Source organism: Misgurnus anguillicaudatus, chromosome 12 (genome assembly GCF_027580225.2).
Source record: "Misgurnus anguillicaudatus chromosome 12, ASM2758022v2, whole genome shotgun sequence".
NCBI lineage: Eukaryota > Metazoa > Chordata > Actinopteri > Cypriniformes > Cobitidae > Misgurnus > Misgurnus anguillicaudatus.
In genome coordinates, this window is record NC_073348.2 from 40748068 (window position 1) to 40770218 (window position 22151).

The 22151-nt window shown below is 37.1% G+C and overlaps 1 protein-coding gene across 4 annotated transcripts in view; it reads right to left on the reverse strand.

Annotated features, from left to right (window-relative positions):
- Window positions 1-22151, reverse strand: part of bmpr1bb (bone morphogenetic protein receptor, type IBb) — a 70408-nt gene that overhangs the window by 11146 nt on the left and 37111 nt on the right. For 2 of the 4 annotated variants that reach the window (XM_073874622.1, XM_073874623.1), the window contains one exon: window positions 15377-15588. The exons of the other annotated variants lie outside the window; for them this stretch is intronic. In XM_073874622.1, the coding sequence (XP_073730723.1) occupies window positions 15377-15461 (85 nt within the window). In that variant the 5' untranslated portion in view covers window positions 15462-15588. Of the gene's footprint in view, window positions 1-15376; window positions 15589-22151 lie in introns of those variants that run through there. 4 annotated transcript variants of the gene reach the window in all.

Here is a 22151-nt window from a genome sequence, read left to right on the forward strand (position 1 = left end):
TAAAAGTTCCCAACTTTATGCCCCTTTGCAACCGGATACGTGTATGAATGAATCTCTCCCACACATGAAGAAAGAGGTTCGTGAACACTTTTTACAATAAAATCTCTTAAAACATCAATCAGAGCCTTCAGTTCTTCTAAAAACATTTCTCATTCATTTTCTGAATAGAGCAACAAATCAAAACACAGTTTTCAGATGAATCACGGGATTATAATCTTTCATTTGAAGCAAAAGGATTTAATAACCATCAATAAAAATGTCATTATGAAGCTGAGAGCACACGAGCTGTCAAACTTTCTGATGTGATGTCATCATGATAAACTACACACAGATCAGAGGCCTCATTTATAAAATGCTGCGTAAAAAACATCCTACATTTGATCTTACGATCATTTAACAAAAATGCGTAAGTGCGATTCATAAACCGAACGTACGTGCAGAAAACGTGCGTACCCCTTTCAAATCTATAAATCACAAATGAACTTGAACTTGTGCGCGCAGCTGAGCAGTTTCAGATCTCCGCCTTTAAACGATGCCTAATTAATGTCATAGACATATATAAAAGCGCTTGTCAATGTTTAAACCCAATTTTAAACAACAAGAATGGCTTATATTTCAAAAAACCTGCAGCAATCAGACAAGCAAAAGTGTGTACGTCTGCTCAGACCCTGACATGGCGCTAAGCACTTTTCCACGTCGAAGACAAAGTTTTTATAAATATGGATAAATCTGTGCGTACGCACCCTTTATAAATGAGGCCCCTGGAGAGAAACCATCCTAAATGTCATCTAACGATTGTTTATCAAAAGTGCATACGTGGTAATTGAAGGATGAATGTATCCAAAGAAAACCACATACCGTATGCTTCACTTTCAGATGTGAAATCTATTGGTGCGTTCACACCAGATGCAAATGAAGCTTAAGTGTATTTATCAATACAAAGACGTGCCTTGCATTTCACACCAATGAGGTGGCACAAATGATGCGATTCATGCAAATAATGCGGCACAAATTCGTGCCGCGTAAACCAATCAGGAGCTTGTTCGAGTAGTGACGTAATTAAGACATAGCGAGCGGAGGCAGAAATAAGAGACAGCAATAGAGGATAAAATCATCATCGCTGTATGGGGACACCCGGAGCTGTAAGACACATCTTCATACTTTTATAAAAACAGAAATAAAAATGATACATACATATTAAGATAACAAGCTAGCTAAAGCCAGCAAATTGAACGTATTCTTATCTGAATTTCATGCACAAATGATGCAAATAAAGTGATTTAACTCAAAATGTTCAAGCATCATTTGCATCTTTTGTGAATCACACAGTATAAATCTCAAATGATTAGATTATCATTATAATTTCTCAAATTAAAAGTTGTGTTCATTTTCAGATCTCTGCCTTGTAAACCAGTGGTTCCCAAACTTTTTCAGCGTGCGGCCCCCCTTGTGTACAGTGCACTTTTTTGCGGCCCCCCGAAAGAAAATTTATGACAAAAACAGTTTTAAAATGTAATATTTTAATTAAACAAAACATATACAATTATATCTAGTTGTGCTGTTGGTTAGTTGGCTTATTATTTTTTAGGTTTTAATTACACAGAATTCATGAAAAATGAATGTATTTTATAATATGTCATAAAACTGGGGCCCCCTGGCACCATCTCCCGGCCCCCAGTTTAAAAACCACTGTTGTAAACGATGCATCATTTTGTCATTGACATATAAAATAAAGCACCTCTCTATCTTTAAATCCTTTCTGAGTTGCAAGAATGGCTTATATTTCCAAAATACTGCAGCATCTGGCAGCAAAGGTTCATCTGTCTGCTCAGACCCTGATTGTGGCACTAAGCACTTCTCCATGAATCTGAATGTCACCATGGATTTTATCATACACACAATCTACAATCAAATCTGTGAGCATGCATGCTTTATAAATGAGACCACTGATGTGTTCAATGTTTGTTTGATGATAGAGAGAGACAGTAAAGCAGCGGGTGAGTGAATGATGTCATAACTCGAGTCGTGCGGTAAACATGTGAGGTATTTTACTGAAGAGCAAAAGTTGTCTGGAGTTTAACAGACGACACATTTACAAATCAAATCAAAGTTTGCCACTTAATACAGATCAACATCTGATAACACACAACAGAAAACAACACACATATCAGATTGTGTCTGAAACAAACTTTCACATGAATCACAAACTCACACTCTCTAGAAAGAGACATTAACTCTTTACTGCCAGCGTTTTAAAAAAAAAGTTGTCAGCCAGTGCCAGCATTTTTATGATTTTCACAAAAGTTTCATGTGTGTGTGTGTGTGTGTGTGTTGCAGAACAGTTTGTACCAGTCTGATATCACAGCTGCCAAGCAGATAAAGCCACAGATGCTCATGGCCTTGAGAAGATTATCAACAAATACCCACGAGTCTCTGAAACAGAACGCAGTCGCCAGGACAAATCGTGACAGAAACTATCTAAACATATACCTAAACTAGTTGTTATTTCCTTCAGCATTGTTTGAATCCGAGCAGATCTGTTGTCCACCTACTGAAGAAAAAACACACAAATATTTCTGAAGATACACAACACATACACAGAGAGAGAGATGTGTGTGTGTGTGTGTGTGTTAGTGAATCCATTAATAAGAGTGTTGGTGTCAGGCAGGCCTTTTAAAGTCTTTGTGTGATGTATAAACATAGCAGAGGCCTTGAATGGGGTCGCTCCTCACAGAATGAAGTCTTTCTTATTCTTGCAGCTTTAACAGAGAGTCACTCTTTATATTTCACATTCATGAAGAACTACAAGAGAAATCTCTGACCCTTCATGAAGGACTCACAGATGAACGAAGACTTTAATATTCACAAACAACAAACTCAGTTCGCTTCATTTGAGGAAACAAACACAAGCAGTGATGACAAACCTGCAAGGTCATACAGAAATTTTGTGCAATTTAAATTTTGTGCATAAAACAACTTAATTCAAGAAAAATGTGCAGATTTGTTTGCTTGTTTTATGCACAAAATCACTTACATTTTATATTTTTAGTCTAAAAACTAGACTTATTTTCTTGGGTCGTTTTGCTAACCAAGAAAAAGCATCCTAATTTAAGAATTTGTAGATATTTTTACTGAATACAAGACAAAACAACTAAGCAAGTCATTTTTTGAAGTGTAGAGTATAATTCTGCACACCTTTGCCAATGTTCATCATATTCTCTCTCGCTCTCATTTAAAAATCAATGAGTTTAGTATGAAAGTGTGGATATCTTAACCTAAACTGCTGCAAAGGGCAAGTCATGAAGTTAAAGTGGCGTTGCACAAAAAAAGTGCACGTCGTCTGATAAACAATCCATAATAAAGCTACTGCGTGCATTTAAAATCAGTGAAGCGCAGGCTCCTCTATTATAATACAGTAACACATTTGGAAAGATTGCAGGTGTAAAGTGTGTGTCTAGGAGAAGATATAGAGCTACTTCAAACTATAGCTGATCAGATTTTTAAAGAGAAATAATATTTATTCTGAATGCATGTTTATAGTGAAAAACCCCCAATAATAAAAACATTCTGCACATTAGGATCTAAGGTAGGATCCATCAAAGGCATTATTATTTTTTTATTGTTTTGAAACAACATGAGTTAATATTTTTGTCTTTCTACAAGTTCCCCCAAAAGCTAATAAATAAATGACAAAAACACAACTGGTACAACACTGCTTATTCAATGTACAATCAACAGGGATGTGATTTTTCCGCAGATTTACATATTTTCTGACCTGGTGGGATGACTTGTCTAAATCATGTAAATCCGATGAGTTTTATTTTTGTGATTTTTGCCATCATCATGCATCCCAGAGATAGGTTTGTTTGAGTTCATGCGGCGTCATAAGAAGCAACAGGTAAGTGACCTCAGAGTACCACGAGAGTGATTGGAGAAATCATAAGAAGTCTGCTTTTGAATCGCTCTCACGCTTTGATGTCAGTGTTTTCTGTGTTCTTTATCATACACGTGCTTGTTGAGGATGCGCAGAGGATCTACATTCGGGAGGTTTTTTTTAAAATGATGGACATGGGTTACTCCTCTCTGTGTAAGTCACATTGGTCTAATAATCTACTGTAAATACATAAATACAGTATGATAAAACTGCTAAATATTGCATGAAATACTGTTAATACAAATTGGTTAATGCTGAAAGTTACTTTTAAAAGTAATGCATTACAATATTAAGTTACTCCCAAAAAAGTAACTAATTGCGTAATTCGTTTTACATGAAACGAATCACTTTAATAATAATCTCTCAAATAAGCAAAATCAGAAATAACTATTGACATTCATGCATTCAGCAGACGTTTTTATCCAAAGTGCATTACAAGCACTTTTACCAGTATTTCTGTTCTCTAGGTTTGAACCCATGACCTCTTGCGCTGCAAATGCAATGCTGTACCACTGAGCTTTATTTTTTATTTGTTATCATTTGCATGTGTTTATAAGCCTTGCAAATGCTGACAATTACACCATTTTAGACTATTTGAGCACCAAAGATGCTAAATTGAGCACACACACACACACAAATGGACACATAAGCCCAAGCTCAGACACACATGTTTCAAAAAGCCAGCAAACACAGAATTTCTCTGCACTTGACTTATCGTAATATAACAGTCTTGGCAAATAGTCTCATAAAAACAGTCGTTTATTATACAATAGTTCACTTCAGTCAACAGTTCAGAAAGAAATCAGATGTGTGTCAGTGTGTATGGATCTGTGCTTATCGGGTCTCAAAGGGACAATTCCTCTTATAAGAAATGCTTATGTGTTTGTGTTATTATGTTAATCAGAGAGACAGACAGACAGGATTGAGTTCTCCAGGTGTTGAAAGTAAATCTCTCTCTCTCTCTCTCTCTCTCTCTCTCTCTCTCTCTCTCTCTCTCTCTCTCTTTTTAGAGATCTCTGACCCCATTGAGTTCAGACAGAAGTCAGCACAGATAATAGATCACCGCTCCCCCTTCATCCACTTTACTCTCGTTCACTACAAGGTCTTCATCAGTAAACACCGGCTCATGTTCAGACCCATTGTGGACAGAATGGATAAAAAATATTGAAAGTATCACTTTTGTTCCAGTAGCTGAAAGCAATGCTCAATAATTGTCAAGTTGAAGTCGATTGAGAATGAAAGTTACACAGATTCACAGTAATAGAAACAAAATAAGCAGAAATAATCAAGTTGAATCAGATAGCTGCATTCTTTCACATTCAAGTCTCTTTAAACTTCATCAATAAGCACATCTTGTTTTTTTATTGTTGCCGAGGACAAAGTAAAATTGTGTCCTGTAAAACTTATCCGGATCTGTGTGGGTGTGAAATAACCAAAAAAACTTCATAAATCTGTTCAACATTCGCCGTCTTCATCAAACCCTAATCTGGTGTGACCCCCAGACCCCCGTGACCAATGGCTCAGGATCAATGGGGTCTCTCAATCCCTCCGTGTCTAATTAAATCTCACAGTCTGTCTGGACAAACAAACCAAAGTCTCACATCAAAAGCTCAACATTTCAGGAATCAAACTGTGCTATATGACACAAGATCTTCTTCATATCTACACGAAGCCCACACATCATTTCTCACGGCCTGTGACACCTGCGCTAAACACACGGGGTTTCATTGACCTTGATAAACGCAATCATCTATCAATATTTCATTTCTTAATGTTTAGATCTTTGAGTCAGAATGTTTTCTTGTCTAAATGAGTTTCAATAAATCATGTTAAGATTGTAACTGCGTGCAATTAAACAATCCATCATATTATTAACTTTGACATGTTGAAACCTGACGCTGCCACGGTGGCACGGCAGAATCATCTTTGCCAACATTCTGCTTCATATCGCAGTAAAATAATCAAGGGGATATTTTTTCTATTTCCCAATGAAAAAAAAAACCTGGATGAGAATGAGCGTCTTATCGTGTCGGGCAGCTGCAGCCGGAGGGGAGGACCGACCGCGGGTCACGACGACCGTGAGACGACAACTCATTTACCTGAGAAACACCTGCACATTCAGTCTGAGCTTCAAAGAGCTTTTAAAGAATGGATCAGATAAGATTATGAGCTTTAATTCAGAGCAGCTCGGGATCAGAACCCAACAGGTGTTCAGAGGAGTTTCAATGCTTTTGACCAAACCAACAGCTCTGTATTCATTTACTTTACATTACTTACTGCTATAAACTCTTAAAATACAAGATTTTCCTATGGGAAAACTGCTGCAGAAGCTCAATTCAGCAACCTGAATGTTTATCATCTAAACAAACTAAAGAATCATTTAGGGCTGCAACAACATGCAACATGAATGAATGTCCTAAATTTGGTCTTATGATCGTTTCTTAAAAGCGAGCACGTGTGATTCATAAAACAAATGTGCGTATAGATGTGAAATCTATAAATCGCAAATGATTTTGAAATTGTGCACAGTTAAATAGTTTCAAATCTCTGCATTTAAACGATGCATAATTGATGTCATTGTCATATAAAAGAGAACCTGTCAATGTTTAAACCCTTTTCGAACAGCAAGGACTTATTTTCCAAAAACCTGCATCAATCGAAGCAAAAGTGCGTACTTCTGATCAGAACCTGACGTGGAACAAAGCACTTTTCTCTGTAAAGACAGTTTTTATAAATTTGGACTTTGCTGTGGATTTTTGCGTATGCACACTTTATGATCACATCTGTGGGTATGCACACTTTATAAATGAGGCATAATGTGTTTTGTTTATTTACATTTTGACATTTAAAGATGTTTTACTATTTAAAAGCTGCACAAATCTTTTTTATTTAAGGCTTAAAATATCAAAATCAAAAATATTATATTAGTAAAACTCTGGAGTGCTCAGCTTTTGCACTTTTAAATACACCACATGTGAATACCCTCATTTAGTGCCTTATTTAGCTCTAATTAGTAAAACAATCAAAAAGTAAATATTTAGGTTTGTATCCGATTAGTTGATTAATCAAAAAAAATAATCGGCAGATTAATCGATTATAAAAAATAATCGTAAGTTGCAGTCCTAGAATCGTTTAAATGGATATCCTTAAGTCACAAAGTCAAAAACAGCATTAACAAAATCTTATATTTTACTGTAATGTGATGCATTACCTAAAACAATATTCAATACAAAAACACAAAAAAACTATAAAAATTACTCAGAACTGATTGATAGAGGTGAGAGAATCACAGTGTACTGAATCAGACCTTATACTGATACTGATCTTTATCTATAAAACCATATATATATATATATATGAAGAGTTTGGTTCCAAAACGCAATAAATCCATTTTGACAAATTTCGGTAAAAACGTGTTTTCTATACCAAGAAAGTGACAAGATGAAAACCAGTATTTTCTGTTACACACTTTCACATAGCATCTTTAGGTTATAAAAACATAAAAAATTCAAATCCATAATTTGATTTTCAAAGATTTATTATAAAAACTAATTCTTTTTTCCACAAAATGCAATAAATCCATGACAGTTTTTTATTTCAAAATGCTATAAATCTATTAAATCAATGTATAAATGTGCATTCATCTTTACCATTTTATATTTATTTAGTTGATTAGTGGTATACAATGATTAAAAAATAAACATTAATGGCATTAACCAAAACACTTACTTTGTTATATTAAGAACACAATGTTTTAGCATGAGAAGCTTGATGCTGTCTGGAGAACAAGCAACCGAGTGCCTCTCGCGGAAATTATTAGCTGTTGATGGCTTACGTTTCTTTCCCGTCACAGAAAACCATCACAGGTTTATCAATGCTATTAAAGTATTATTTTGTTTTGTTTGTTGATCACGAAGTACAAAGTAGATGAGGAAAACTAGGACTCCGTGTACTCAGCGCGCCGCCATGTTTGTTTACATTGCGTGAATGGTCCGCTGTAATATAAGAAATGGATTTATTGCATTCTGTAAAAAAGGAGGAGTGGCGTTTGTCGCATTTTGGGAAAAAAGGGCGAAAAGATGACAGAATATCACGGCGGGTATTGGATTTTGCGTAAAATTAATTATTTACTTTTAACTACTGACCTGATATAATACTGATTTTGGCAGTAACTCATTTTTTTCAAAAATGGTGTTTATTGCGTTTTGGAACCAAACTCTTCATATATATATCAACAGTAAACAGAGACACTCAGATTTGTTTAGTAATAAAATCAAAACTGAACTTGTTGGAGAAGCGTGAACAATGTTTAAATTTAGACGGACCATCTGTGATTAGGGAGGGAAACTTGATAAGAAAGCTTGTGACAAACTGGGAAAGCAGGAATTGTCATTCTGGTCATGTGGTTGTGAAGAAAACATGTGACGGGCGAGTTAGCAGATTTAATGGTTGGCATAAGCACGAAGAGAGAGAGAGACCAACAACACACATGCAGGGCCGCAGGGACTCCAGATAAAGCTCTGTGTTTTATCACACGCCAGCATCCGCTTGCACCTGTCTACAGTTCATCATGTGAACATGCGTGTGTGTGTGTCTCATAGGGGTGTAACGATTCATCGTGCAAATGCGCATTTTCTCAATGAATGAATTTGAATGAATTACGGTGAAATCCCGGCACATCCGAACGCCAGAGCAGGGTTCCTGCAGGTTTCACCAAGTCAAATGTAAGACTTTTTAAGACCTTTTTAAGACCATTATGAGTGAAATTTAAGACCAAAGCGGCACAATGATCTCAGAAATCCTCAAAACATTATATTTTTATTATATCTTTGTTTATTTTTTTATTTTATTTTTTTTTGACAAATAAAATCCACTAATATGGGAAGATCAGTATGGTCAGCTGCTGATATGTGGCTTGTTAACATGTTTTACACTTTCTCCACCCATACGTTATATGCATAAATATGCGCTATACCGCCATCGCATTTATTCCCCTCTCTAATTACACAATAATGAAATGAAAAGGAAATTTACTATTAAAAGGCTGTTCGTGGTTTGTTGTGTGTTGCAAACAAGGCCGTTTCTAAATCCGAAGGTCGCATTTGTAGGCTGCATATGAAAACTGTGTAACACTAAAGTTGACTCATTGTTGATGGCGCGGGACTTGACGGCCTGACTGTTAAGTTAATTTTCAATAAAGCAGTGTTGATTTTTTCGCTTCTGGGTCCTCTGTTTCAGAACCTTGCAAATGCTCTGGTAAGCCACGGGCTAGTTGGTTAAATTAACACAGAAAAGATTTTTGCTTATAAAAAACTGCATTTAAGGTTTGTTTCTCGCCAAACCTACAGTATACAGTCGGATCACAACACCTGAAATATAGCTTATGGCATGAATTGCGTGGATTATAATAGCCTACATTTGTATCCTCTTTAAAAAATAATGATTAAAAACTGGATTGAAGAGACATTCAGTGAGACGCAAAGTGCAGAACTTTTCTTTTTAGAGGCCCACCCATCAAATACATTCTTCCTCCGTCACTGATTAGTTCTACAGCATTTTAATTTACCATTTTATTTTTTTCGGACAACCTTTTTGGGAATAAATGGAGGTAAGAAATTTAAGACTTGGGTTAATTAAATTTAAGACCTAGGGTGAAAATCTGGCCATTTTAAAGACTTTTTATGGCCTTAAATTTAACTTTCTAAATTTCAGACTTTTTAAGACTTTTTAAGACCCCGCGGGAACCCTGCAGAGGGCGCTCCCGTGCAGAAACTCCCTTTGTGCCACACAAGAAGTATCATTACAAACGCTATTCCAGGAAATGTCTACACATGAATATTTATACGCTGTTCTTCAAATTGTTTCAGGTATTTTCATGATAATAAAGAATATTTTGAATGATTTTGTTTAAAGAGTGTTGCTTTTTTAAATGCACGTTATAAAGGACTCCGACTCATAATGATTTTAGATTGATAAGGACTTCCTACTGACCAAATGCCGTAATACAGGCACAAGCTGTGCATAAAACAAAGAATCGCAGCCTTCCGATTCAGAATCGATTTCAGACAGGCATTTTTAATGAGGACCGCGATTGAATCGTGATTGAATCGTTACATCCCTAGTGTCTCAGTATTACTACTCACTGCTGCTTGTGCAACAATTATTGTTTAAATACCAATAACAACCATAGACACATCCATAACCTTTAACTGACTGAAACAACAAATGTGACCCGTGCAGTAAAATTACATTAAAATGAGTCGAAATGAGCATATTTTCAAAAATGAGTTATTTATATTTTGACATTCTGCAATAAAAGATTTCAAAATGATAGATGATTTGTTGGAATCCGACAAAGAATGACAGAGCTACACATGTTTGAAGTTGATCAAGACAGCAAAGTCCATTTCGGAAAAAAAATTCATTTAAAGATTTTTTAAGGCTTAAAAACAAAATCACTGCATTCATACCTTAAAATCACTGTAAAACTAATACACACAGTCAAAAACTATATCTATATCTATATCTATATCTATCTATCTATATATATATATATATATAGATATATATATACATATATATATATATATATTCAACTTTCTTTTATTGTTTGATTGACATTGAGACAGATAGCTACTGTAATGCAAGGATCTGATATAATCTTACACATCAGATATTTTTATTATTTCAGTACAAATATCTAAAAATTCTTAAATCAAGATGTAATTTCTTGATGAGCGAAATGACCTAAGAAAATAAGTCTAGTTTTTAGACAAAACTTATCAAGTTTAAAGGAACAGTATGTAAGAAATTTATATAAATTCATCATAAATTGGCCCTGATATGTCACTAGACATTAAGAACTCATTTTCATTTCAAATACTTACATCACTGACAACAGTGGTCTGGCCAGGATATTGTCGTTTAAAAAGTTGAGTTGCAGCCCTCAACTAATGTTTATGTTGTCATGTTGTGTATTGGCCACCAGTTGTGTGATTGCAGTACCTTCTCTTATTTACGTATCACATGATTCTCGTCACAGAAACATGCAATAGCAAGGCGATGGCAACACACATTATAAAGGTAATGGAGTCACGCGCTGTACATTCTGCAGTGTTCATGTCTTTCACGATATTACATAAAGCAATAAAATAGTGTTGTGCTTTTTAAAAAATGTGTTTTCTTTGCCTATATCTGAAAACTTCTTAAGAACAACTTTCAACTTTGACTTTGTATATTTATCCAGAGATAAAGCGTGAACTCAACAAGAGATGCTGTGCGATGCGTTGCCAAGTCCTCTGCTTTTTGGCAGAGTTCAGATTTGGGCTACTGTTTAAACTGTTTCCACAAGTTTATTTGAAAGATTTTGTTTATTAGTTATTGGTATTTCAGCTGTGAATAGTCATTGGGATGCTTTTAGGTCAGTTTTGAGTGTCCATTCTGCTGGTTTTGTTATGCCAATCTGGCAACTCTGACTTTGCACTTTTTACATTTAAACTGATTGCAATGTGTAGGGTAAACGGTACTGAACATTAGAATTAAATTCAGTCGAAATGCCGAAAAGTTTACGCACGTTAAAACAGCCATTCAGAAGAATAATGTACAGATAACTAAGTGAAGTCTTCCGCCCGGTCAAGAACAGTGTGTCTTTGAGTCCGCCTTCAGTCCCCAGGGTCTGGGGTCACAGGTGCAGCTCATGAGGGGATCACCGCTGGAGTCACATCTGACTCCAGATCAGATTCTGTTTAGAGGAACATGATCTGTATCCTGTCAGGACGTCCGGTCGCTCAGACTTCTGCTTCACTGCATCTCAACACACATATCTTTGAGTATAATGAGCAACGCTGATGTGTCTTGGGTTGAATTTAAGAAAGCAAACAAGTCAAGTGTGTTTGAGTATGTTACACTTCTTCAGATTGAGGATAAAGTCACTGTGTTGTGTGTCAGGTCTAACAAACAGCCTTCAACTGACTTCATATAACACAAGCTCTTATTGTTTAGATTACGCAGGAGACCTTGACTAATGATACTGTAAACTAAAGGACGTGAGGCATTATATTAAACGCTTGTTCTCGTCACTCATTTTTGGCAAAACGTACGTAACCTTGAAAACATTTGCAGAAGAGAAAGACAGAACCTGCTGTAAATCTTCAAACTACTGTACACACTATAAACAAACTCATGGACAGCAGATGAGATTGTGAAAACATTTACTGGATGATCTGTTTCAGGAGCGTCAAAACAGCCGAAAACACAGAGTGTGTTTACATGCACAGAACAAGTGGATAACTATCAAAAATCTGCTTTTTATAGAAACATGTTTTTAAACGCAAATTAATAAATCGTCTCAGGTTACGTATGAGACGGGATCTAGACGTTGCATCTCCCCGCCATACTTCATGGGTCCCTGTTATGCATATTTCATCTAGCGAGGGAATTTTTCAGGTCGTCTTTTATACTTCCTGGCTCCCGCGTCACCCCGCCAGTGACGTTACACCCCACCATTGATTGAGTTTGATATACACATTCAGACGCACTCACGCCTGGAAACATTCCCATAGCATCACTACAACGATGAAGCGCGAGTTCCCGCGAAAGGGAACAGTGTTTACACAGGATCCAGAGATTTGTCAGGTTTCTCGCAGGCAGAATCTAGTCATTTAAAAAGCTGTTTATGTGCTTTCCCAGATAAAAAAAAACTTTTACGCATTTAAATGACCTTACATGTTATTCGTTTATTAACCATATATGGCGTAAAACGCTTTAAAAAAACACTGATATGAAGCTCATTAATACTGTCATGAACTATATCTACAAACCAAAGACTGTATGACAGAAACAGATACTCCTTCTGTATCTGTACGAACCACTGTAATTTCAGTTATCATCTCAAGTAAAACACTCATCAGATCTTAACTCAGGATTCAAGATTGAAAGTTTTCACTTGGCCCAAAAATAACACAGACTTTTGATTTAATCGAGTTCAGAAGGCAACAGCAAGAACACCATGAAACCAGAACACCTCAAAAACTCCAAACACATATATTCACACATATATTCACTGTAATTAAATCCACCTTAACATTTGTATGACACACAAACAAAGAGACAACGTGACAGGAGGCACATAGAGAACATTCATGAACTCATTCACTTGTGTGAAGGACATCTCTCTCTCTCTCTCTCTCTCTCTCTCTCTCTCTCTCTCTCTCTCTCTCTCTCTCTCTCTCTCTCTCTCTCTCTCTTTCTCTCTCTCTGCTGAGTCTACAGAAAGATAAAACAAAGATTTCTCTCCTCCTCACATCTGTCCTTCAGTCAGTGTTTCATCTTATCAAGAGTTTCATGAACTTCAGCAGGTGCCTCTGGACTAAAAGTCCACACACTACTGCTAGAGTATTACAAATACAATATTTTTGATTTTGTGCAGCTTTTAAATAGTAAAACATCTTTAAATGTCAAAACAGAAATGTATTGAGTCTTCAGGGATGTGCTGGTGAGAAAATTTTGCCACAGATTAATAAATTCATTTTAATCTCTTTAACTTTAGACCTTGACCAACAACAATTAACTGTTATTAACTAGTGTTTTTTTTGGGGGCTTTTGCTCCCGTTATTGTCCTGTCAGGGTTGCCAGATCAGCATAACAAAACCAACCCAATAGCCATTCAAAATTAGTCCAAAAGCATCCCAATGATTATTCAAATACCAACAACTAATTAACCAAATCCTTCAATCTCTTAACCGCAGAAAAACATCAACCTGCAGAAATAGTTTAAAAGAAGCACAATTGGTAACTCTGCAGTCCGGGCATCGCTGCCTTGCTTTTAATCAAGCTGGTATTGTGGCGAGAAGTAAAAAATAAATATATAAAAGATTTACATAACATAAGATGCAAAGTACTACATATTTAACCATTTTAAATGCTAAGTATTATATATCTTCAATATACAGTATTGATCAGTGAACACACACGGCTTTAGCTGCTGCTATCATTGACAAATATTTTGATCAACCACTAACAGACTGATTGCTAATAAAACTACAGAGATTCAGACCCATCAGATATCACAATCAGACATCTGAAAGAAAAGAAACTGAGAGCAGGAGAAATGTGTTGATCTTTAATGTGCTGGAAAATAACCCAGCCGTACCATCTCACATCTCTCTCTTATCAGTCTGACAGAAATGAAATAATATAAACACATGATTACAGTGTAACACAAATGTGTCTAACAGCTTTACACACACACACACACACACACACACACACACACACACACACACACACACACACACACACACACACACACACACACACACACACAGCTGATGACAGACATTTACAATCCACAGATTAAACTCAAAGCAACAAATGACAGACATTATAAAACACAGCGACTGAACAATCTCACACTTCATTTCAGATAGTTACTAACACAAGTTTATTAAATGAGCCACATAAACAAGGTCAACATCAATCACATTTTACTTTTATAACTCAACACTGTTGTGTTCTGATAAACCACGCACAATAAAACCAGAAACACACAATAAAGTTTAATATATACCTTTAACAAAACCACACAAACAAATACAAAAGTTTCCTGTTATGTGTTTGTGTATGGTTGTGTGTTTGTGTATGGAAGTGTGTTTGTGTTTGGTTGTGTGTTTGTGTATGGTTGTGTGTTTTGTTAATGAGAGTAAAGTTATCCAAACACGGCACTGCTGACCCTCAATCCAACAGAAGTTTCAATTATTTCAGGTTAGGATGAACACATGTGTCTGTGTTTGTTCATCTGTTTTTGTGTCTGTCTGTGTGTGTGTGTTTTTGTGTGTGGCTGTGATTTTACAGCCTAACGCCCAACTGTGTGTTTAACAAGCATCAGACTGAAGATCACTTTTCCGCATCTCAAAGACTTCACCAAATGCCTCACCAAAGAGCAAAATCCTTAAACCAACAACACAGAGACGACAGACGGACACCTCACAATCATCATTATTATAACAGATATTTTTACACAAAAACATGTCATTCACCTGTTGAATAAGAAGCTGAAATCCTCTGATAAGATAATAAATGTGTGCCACACTAAACTCCATTCTTATTTTATTTCTTTTTTATCATTATTTTGTATTAGTCTACAGTCAAAGTACACGTAACGCATCACACGTATATTAAATACAATATATTTTACTCTTCACTCCACCACATATTTGGCAAACGGAGCAACATCATTCCGACGGCCATCCGACAAATATTCCAAACATTAAAGCCGACCGGAGGGTAGACACAAACAGACATAACTTCAGCACTCAGATCATAACAAAACATAAATACCAGCACGCAAAAAATAGATTCAGAGAAGCAAAGGACAAAGATTGCAGTAAACACGGCCCGATTCCGGCGGCCAACCAACCGTAAAAGTACTCGAGCGATACTCACCCTGAACAGACGACAAGAGTAAGATCAGACCCGAAACAACCAGCAGCCGCTTCCAACTGGTTCTCATCCGGACCTGTAGCTCCATCCCTGAGACTCGAGCCGAGCGTCTACACGACTAGGGCATGAGTGTGTGTGTGTGTCACCGCCTCATAGACACACACATATACACACTGATCTCTACACAGTTACTCCACACTGACAGCCTGACCGTGCTGGACGAGAAAGAACGAAAGAGAGAGAGAGAGAGAGAAAGAGAGAGAGAGAGGGGTGTGTGTTAAAACACCTTGTGAGAGACAATAACAGCAGTTAATCTCTATGGTTGTGTCGGGACCCTCAGGACCTCCTCACACAGGGGAGGGTTGACCGCTGAAAGGAGGACAGGGACAGGAGGGGCTTAAGAGGGACCCCCAAAAACACAACAACAGAGAAAAAATAACCCTGAGATCTCAGCGAGTGACCCAGGAGCAAAGCCGGTAAACTCCAGACACACACACACACACACACACACACAGACAAACCTGAACCAAAACTTCTGTCACCTTTAATAGACCTTGGATTGTTTTAGTATTTATATTTCATATTAATATGTAAGATTGGTGCTTGATCATGCAAAACTCAATGCTAAGGTGGACGACATCAGGTTGTTAAGTGAGTTGTTATGTGTGCATTGTTATGTGTTTTAATTGCATTCAGTAGATGGAAATCGAGTTCCCTTTATTTATTTCAAATGTAAATTTAAGTATTTTTCTGCCTCTTTAACAAGTTGATGATCATTCAGATGAGGAGCACAAACATTGCAGGGAAAGCAACATTCGCAGTAGGGCTCCAAAACGATTAATCACAACTAATCACTGCAGAATAAAAGTTTGGTTTACTTCATATATGTGTGTGTAATGAAATCACATCTACCTACCGCGTCGCGCTAAATGCCTCATTCGAACCACATCGAGACCCGTCTTCACATTGACTTAACATTGAAATCACTCGCGCTTGACGCCTCGACCGCGGCTGCTCTGAAGGCAGCATTATTCACAGTGATGCAAACTTCACAAGTAACGTTCTTCTTCAGTGTTTGCTGCAGTTTGTCATTGTATGTAGAAATGAACTAAATCAAGTGTTGTAAATATTTGTTCCTGTTGAGTTGGTTAAGCATTTCCTCTCTTCTCCTCAGGGTGTCAGTGGTTGATTGACAGCTCATTATGGGTCGGTTAAAGAACACAATGCAGTCAGTAAAAACACACAACAGAAACGGTGCATGACAAAAGCTATAGTCAGGTGATTGCGAGATTCACCTCAGGCTGCTTTACACTAAACTCACACATCAAACCATTAACAGTATTACTGAGATTACAGCAAAACTACAGCAGCATTACTTTAAAGGGGACATCAGGAAAATCTGACTTCATGTTTAAGTGCTATAATTGGGTCCCCAGTGCTTTTATCAACCTGGAAAATGTGATAAAGATCAACCCAGTTACTTAGTTTTGGTAAACCATTCTCGGCAAGCTTGTGTAAAAATAGCTCATTGAAATCTGGCTCCCTTGATGATGTCAGAAGGGGATCTTATTATAATAATACCGCCTCTTAATCTGCACTATCCAACCACGGCACTCCCATTTAGTCCATAGAGAAGAGAGAAAGTAATTGACAGCACAATTGAGTTTCAATTTCAACAAACCACCATTATGGTGATCAGTGTTTGCATTATCAGCTCATTTGCATTTATAGGACACACCCAAAAACAGCACATTTTTGCTCACACATACAAAGTGTCAATTTTAACATAATAAATTATCTGTGAGGTATTTTGAGCTAAAACTTCACATATGCAGGGGACACCAAAGATTTATTTTACATCTTAAAAAAGTCTTGTGAAATGTCTCCTTAAAATCATCAGGATGAAGATTAGACAAACTGATGAAGATGCAAAAGATCAGAAATGAGCTGTTTTGTTGCTGTGAACTCAAACCCATGTTTAGATGCAGACACACACATGAATCAATCATCTATTGAAATCAAAACAAATCCTTTACTCGGAGATGAACCGCTGTGCTCCTCACACCTCTGTGGGAGAAACTGTGAGTGTTGTGTGAGTATAGAGGAGCAGAGGGAGCGCAGTGAGACGGCACTGATGTGATCTGAACTCTTAATGTGGCACTGGAGCTGTCAGAGATGATTTGGTGTGAGCGCCAGATTACATGCGATCGCGGTGACCTCTGGGAAGCTCTGGTGTTTGGAGCTGTGAGTAGGTCAGACCCGCTCACACACTCCCTGTGAGCTCTATCAAACGCCCAGCGTGAAGCCAGCTCGCCCCGCTCGGGACCTCGTGAAAAATGGGCCGCTCGGGGGAATGTGAAGGGCTGCACGCTCTGATTCCACTCTATACAAACTTTAACACCATCAACACAACTCTTCCTCTACAGAGACTTTAAACGGAATTTACATTGGCCATTTCACCCAATCAGTGCCATTTCCCAGACAGGGTTTAGATTAATCCAGGACTAGCCTTAATTATATTAGGACATTTTACTAGTTTTTACAAACATACTTTACAAAAAACATTGGTACTGGTATATGTGAAAATATATTAGTGCAAGTAGTTTTTTAAATTACGTCCGCTCAAACATGCATTTTAGTCTGGGACTAGGAAAAGCCCTGTCCGGGAAGCGCATCTATATGTATAAAAATGCAAGACAACTAACTATAAAATACATGTAATTATTATTAAAGGTGTTCTAAGTGAATTCACACGTTTTAGACCATAAAACATTTTTTGTTACATACAGCAAACATCTCCTCACTATCTGCTTGCTTCCTGTCCGCTGATCAAACGCGATCTCTGTAGACAGCCTAGGCTACACAAACTGCAATAAACACAATGTGGCCAAACCTACCACCAGAAACGATAACAAAGTGTTCCAGCCAATAAACGACAAGAAGGATTTGGGGGTGGGGGTTAGGCGCGTTCATGAAAGCACGGAAGGGAGAGGGAGGAGTTAGCTACGCTCCGTTTGTTTGAAAACAGTTCAAACATCAACAAAAAGTAACGTCACACAGATTCGCTTAGAGCGCCTTTATGTGTCCTACATGTTAATCTGACACCAAATGTAAACAATATCATTTAAAACATTAATAAAAACTACACAGAACACTGAAAAACAGCTATTTTTATCCATCTATCTCTACACTTTACCTTTCAATATAAAGTATAACATTTTTCAGATATCTTTATTTTTTTGCATTTTTGTGTGGGTCCACATCTATGGAAGCCCATTTCTGCCACAGAAAGAAATCTTCTCTGGTAAATCAGTCGAAAAATATATTTTAATGTCATAACAATTACTTTTTATCTCATATTTTTTATCTTATAAGTGTGGCTTTTACAGTTTTGTGGTAGAAATGGGCTCCCATACATATCCCATCTTTGCTTTAAATATTTTTTTAGATAAAATGCAGATTTTAGTCATGTCCCTAGGATTTCCCGCAGTCCTGCAATCACATTTTCAAGAGGTGTTTTATCATCTAAATCTTCTGAAGGTCATGTGAAGATCAAGTTACTCTTCTCATTTTATTTAATGTATATTTTATGATGTTGATGACTGTGAATGTCAATCTTAATGTTCAGTCCTGTTGAATTTGCTCAGTGTCTTCATGCTATTACACTCTTAGAAAGGATGTGTTAATATTTTACACATCTTTGTGCGTTAAGCTTTTAACACATTATGTGTAATTTTAACACATTATGTGTCATTTTGTGTTTATTTTGTGTTAAAATATAACACATGTTGTGTTAAAATTAACACAAAATGTGTTGTTTCAATAATAACACAGTGATGGGTGAATTCTGGGACAACGCATTTAGTGTGTCGTCCCACAATCAACACTAATGTGTTGTTTTTAACACATTCGTTCTAAGAGTGTAGCAGATATTTAATGCAGATATATTTCATTTATTTGCTCAACCTCTACTTAAAGTCATGTTACTTTCAGTCCTTTACCAAAATGCCTTCATCCTCCATTAAGAAACAATGTTAAAAAATAAACTAGTTACATGAGATTGACCAATACTCATCATGAAAAGTTTCTTTCAAATGTTATTAGATTTAGTGATAAAAAAGATTAAAAATGAACTTTAATTTTGACGAGTTACAATGCAAATGGCACCGATTCGGTGAAATGGCCCACATCATGAAAACACAATGAACATTAACGACACAAAATATAATGTAAAATCTTTAAAAAAATCCACTTCTTCGGACAAGACGGTAAACAGTTGCACAACGACTAAAGACTGCACTGCAAATGATAAAAGTCAGAATTGAAAGGTAAAACTGAAGAAACTAAAGCACACATTAGGGGGCGCTGTGATGCATTTGATATAAAAACCTTGGACCTGTCTTTACATTTTATTTCTCTTCATATGGAAGACTTGGATTATAAAGAGACTATATATATGATACTGTATGTTAATGAATGCAGGTTTACAACAACAACACATCAAGCAAGCAAATTCATTTTCATTATTATTTATAAAGTTTTATCCCTTGTGCAAATGCAAGTATATCCATAATCCACAGCAAAAAGTTGTAAATGCGTAGGGCTCTGTGAGGAGCCTGGACGTCTCTTTCGTGCAGATGGAAAGTCTGTTAGACAACCGCAAAATTCACAACTAAAGTGAGAAACAAAGACGGAGAGCGGCTGTGATGGCACACAATCTCAAGTTACGGCGGTCACTGCTGGAATTCCAGTCATGTTCAGCGTGAACCCCGTAACCGTCACATCTCAACAACAGATTTTCTGCTTCTTTTTTCTTCTTCAGGGGCGTTTGACAGTTTGGTCATGGAATCTGTGAAACTAATGCACTTCCTTTAAACCAACAGCTGCATGCAGGTGGGAAACTCAATCGGATCTCACCAGCCGGCGCGGCGCTTTCAGACCTTCGGCATCTCCAGCCAGCGTGTGACAGGACCTTTATTCACTTCTCAAAAACCACAAACCAACTAATAAATCAAATCCTACCTCTAGTAAAGAATCCAACTAAGACCAGCATAAGCTGGTAGCTGGTTTTATCTAAGGTGGCAGTAGCTGGTTTAAGCTGGTCCTCACAGCCTGGCAAAGCTGGTGGGTCAGCTGGTCTTCTAAAAAACCAGCAGGGGTCTTTCAGCAGGGGTATCATATAAATCTGTGCACATTATGATGAAATAAAGCAGTTTAATGCAAAGTTAGCATTTAAATACATGTGAAAAAGGACATGTGTGTGTTTATTGGTTAGTTCTTAAGAGCCAATTTTTATGATGATTTATTGATCATGAACAGTTTCACGCTGCTAACATAATACAAACAAATCTGTTTTCTAAACTCAAACCAAGTGGATCTATAACTTTGCTTCATAAAGAAGTTTTAGGTCTTAAGGGTTTCTTGAGATCCCATCAGGGTTCTGCTTTCAAGCCGTGAGCCATTGGTGAGCAAGAGAAAGAGGTTTCTCATGAATATGCAAAGCCGACACAATGGCACACCACAGAGGACACAACAATCACTCAGACTTTGAAGTCACTAGGACTCCTGGGTGAGAAGAAAACACTTCTTAAAAAGACACAGCAAGAATCTATTCTCAGAGAGAAAGACATGGACATTACGTCATTATTTAAATGTCACAATGTTTTCTCTTTTTGAATACAAAAGAAGAGCTTCCACATGAATTAACTGAGCAAATACATCACAACCACAGAATAAATGAAATCATGATGATACAGCAGAAACATCCTCTGATGTACTTCAGGGCATATTCTTCATATCTTATAACTTTATAACTCTTCTAGATGCAAAAAGATTTACAGATGATAATTATACATGTGAGAAACAAACGCAAGCCCAGACGCCTGTTGTGTGTTCAATGCCAACAGAGAGTTATACACAAACACTAAAGTATGATGAACGTCTGTATATGTCAACTAATAACTATCCCTGAAATTAGTAAATGTCAGAGCTGGTAATCCTAAAGATTCCAGTTGAAATCCCAGAACAGGTAATTAATGAAAAGTAAAAGTTTGTTCAGGAGAGTTCATCTGTGTCTGTGGGCGATCGCTGGGGTTGTAAAACATGAAATCAGCCTCTGTATGAGTCATATGAAAAATATTATAACTGGAATGAGGCCGTGGGCATTTTAACTGTTCGAGATCTCAGGTTTCTTCATTTCATTCAGTAGTGCAATGTTAATACATCTGAGATGAGATTTCTGCTTCATACTGTCGTCGAGAAACAAATCACAGACCTGTTACTGAGCAAACACTCACTACATACATCATCTCTTACTGTGGGTTCACACCAGATGCCAGTTCAACGATATGCGTGAATAGATTACATACAAAGTCAATGCAAAGACGTGATCAGACGCATCCTCGCGTGGGGCGATGCGAATGACGCAATATGGGCGCCGCGTTTGCCGCGAAAAAACACGCGCTATTCGCCTCAAACGCATCTTCGCCCAAGTTGAAAATATTCAACTCGAGCAAAAAATTAGCATGACACGAAGTTAAAGGGGGGGTTTAATGGTATTTCAAGCATTCTGACTTATTAACACAGTTATAGAGTTGTTTCCTCATGCTAAACGTAGGCAAAGTGTCAAAAAAGCAGTCGGGCGTGTTACAGAGTATTTCTGTGTCGAATGCACTTCGTCAGGGTTCGTACAAGTTTTGGAAAGTTTTTTCGATTATGGGTCCAGCTGACGTTTTAGGGTTTTCTATACGCATCACTTCTTTATATGGGCACTTCCCCG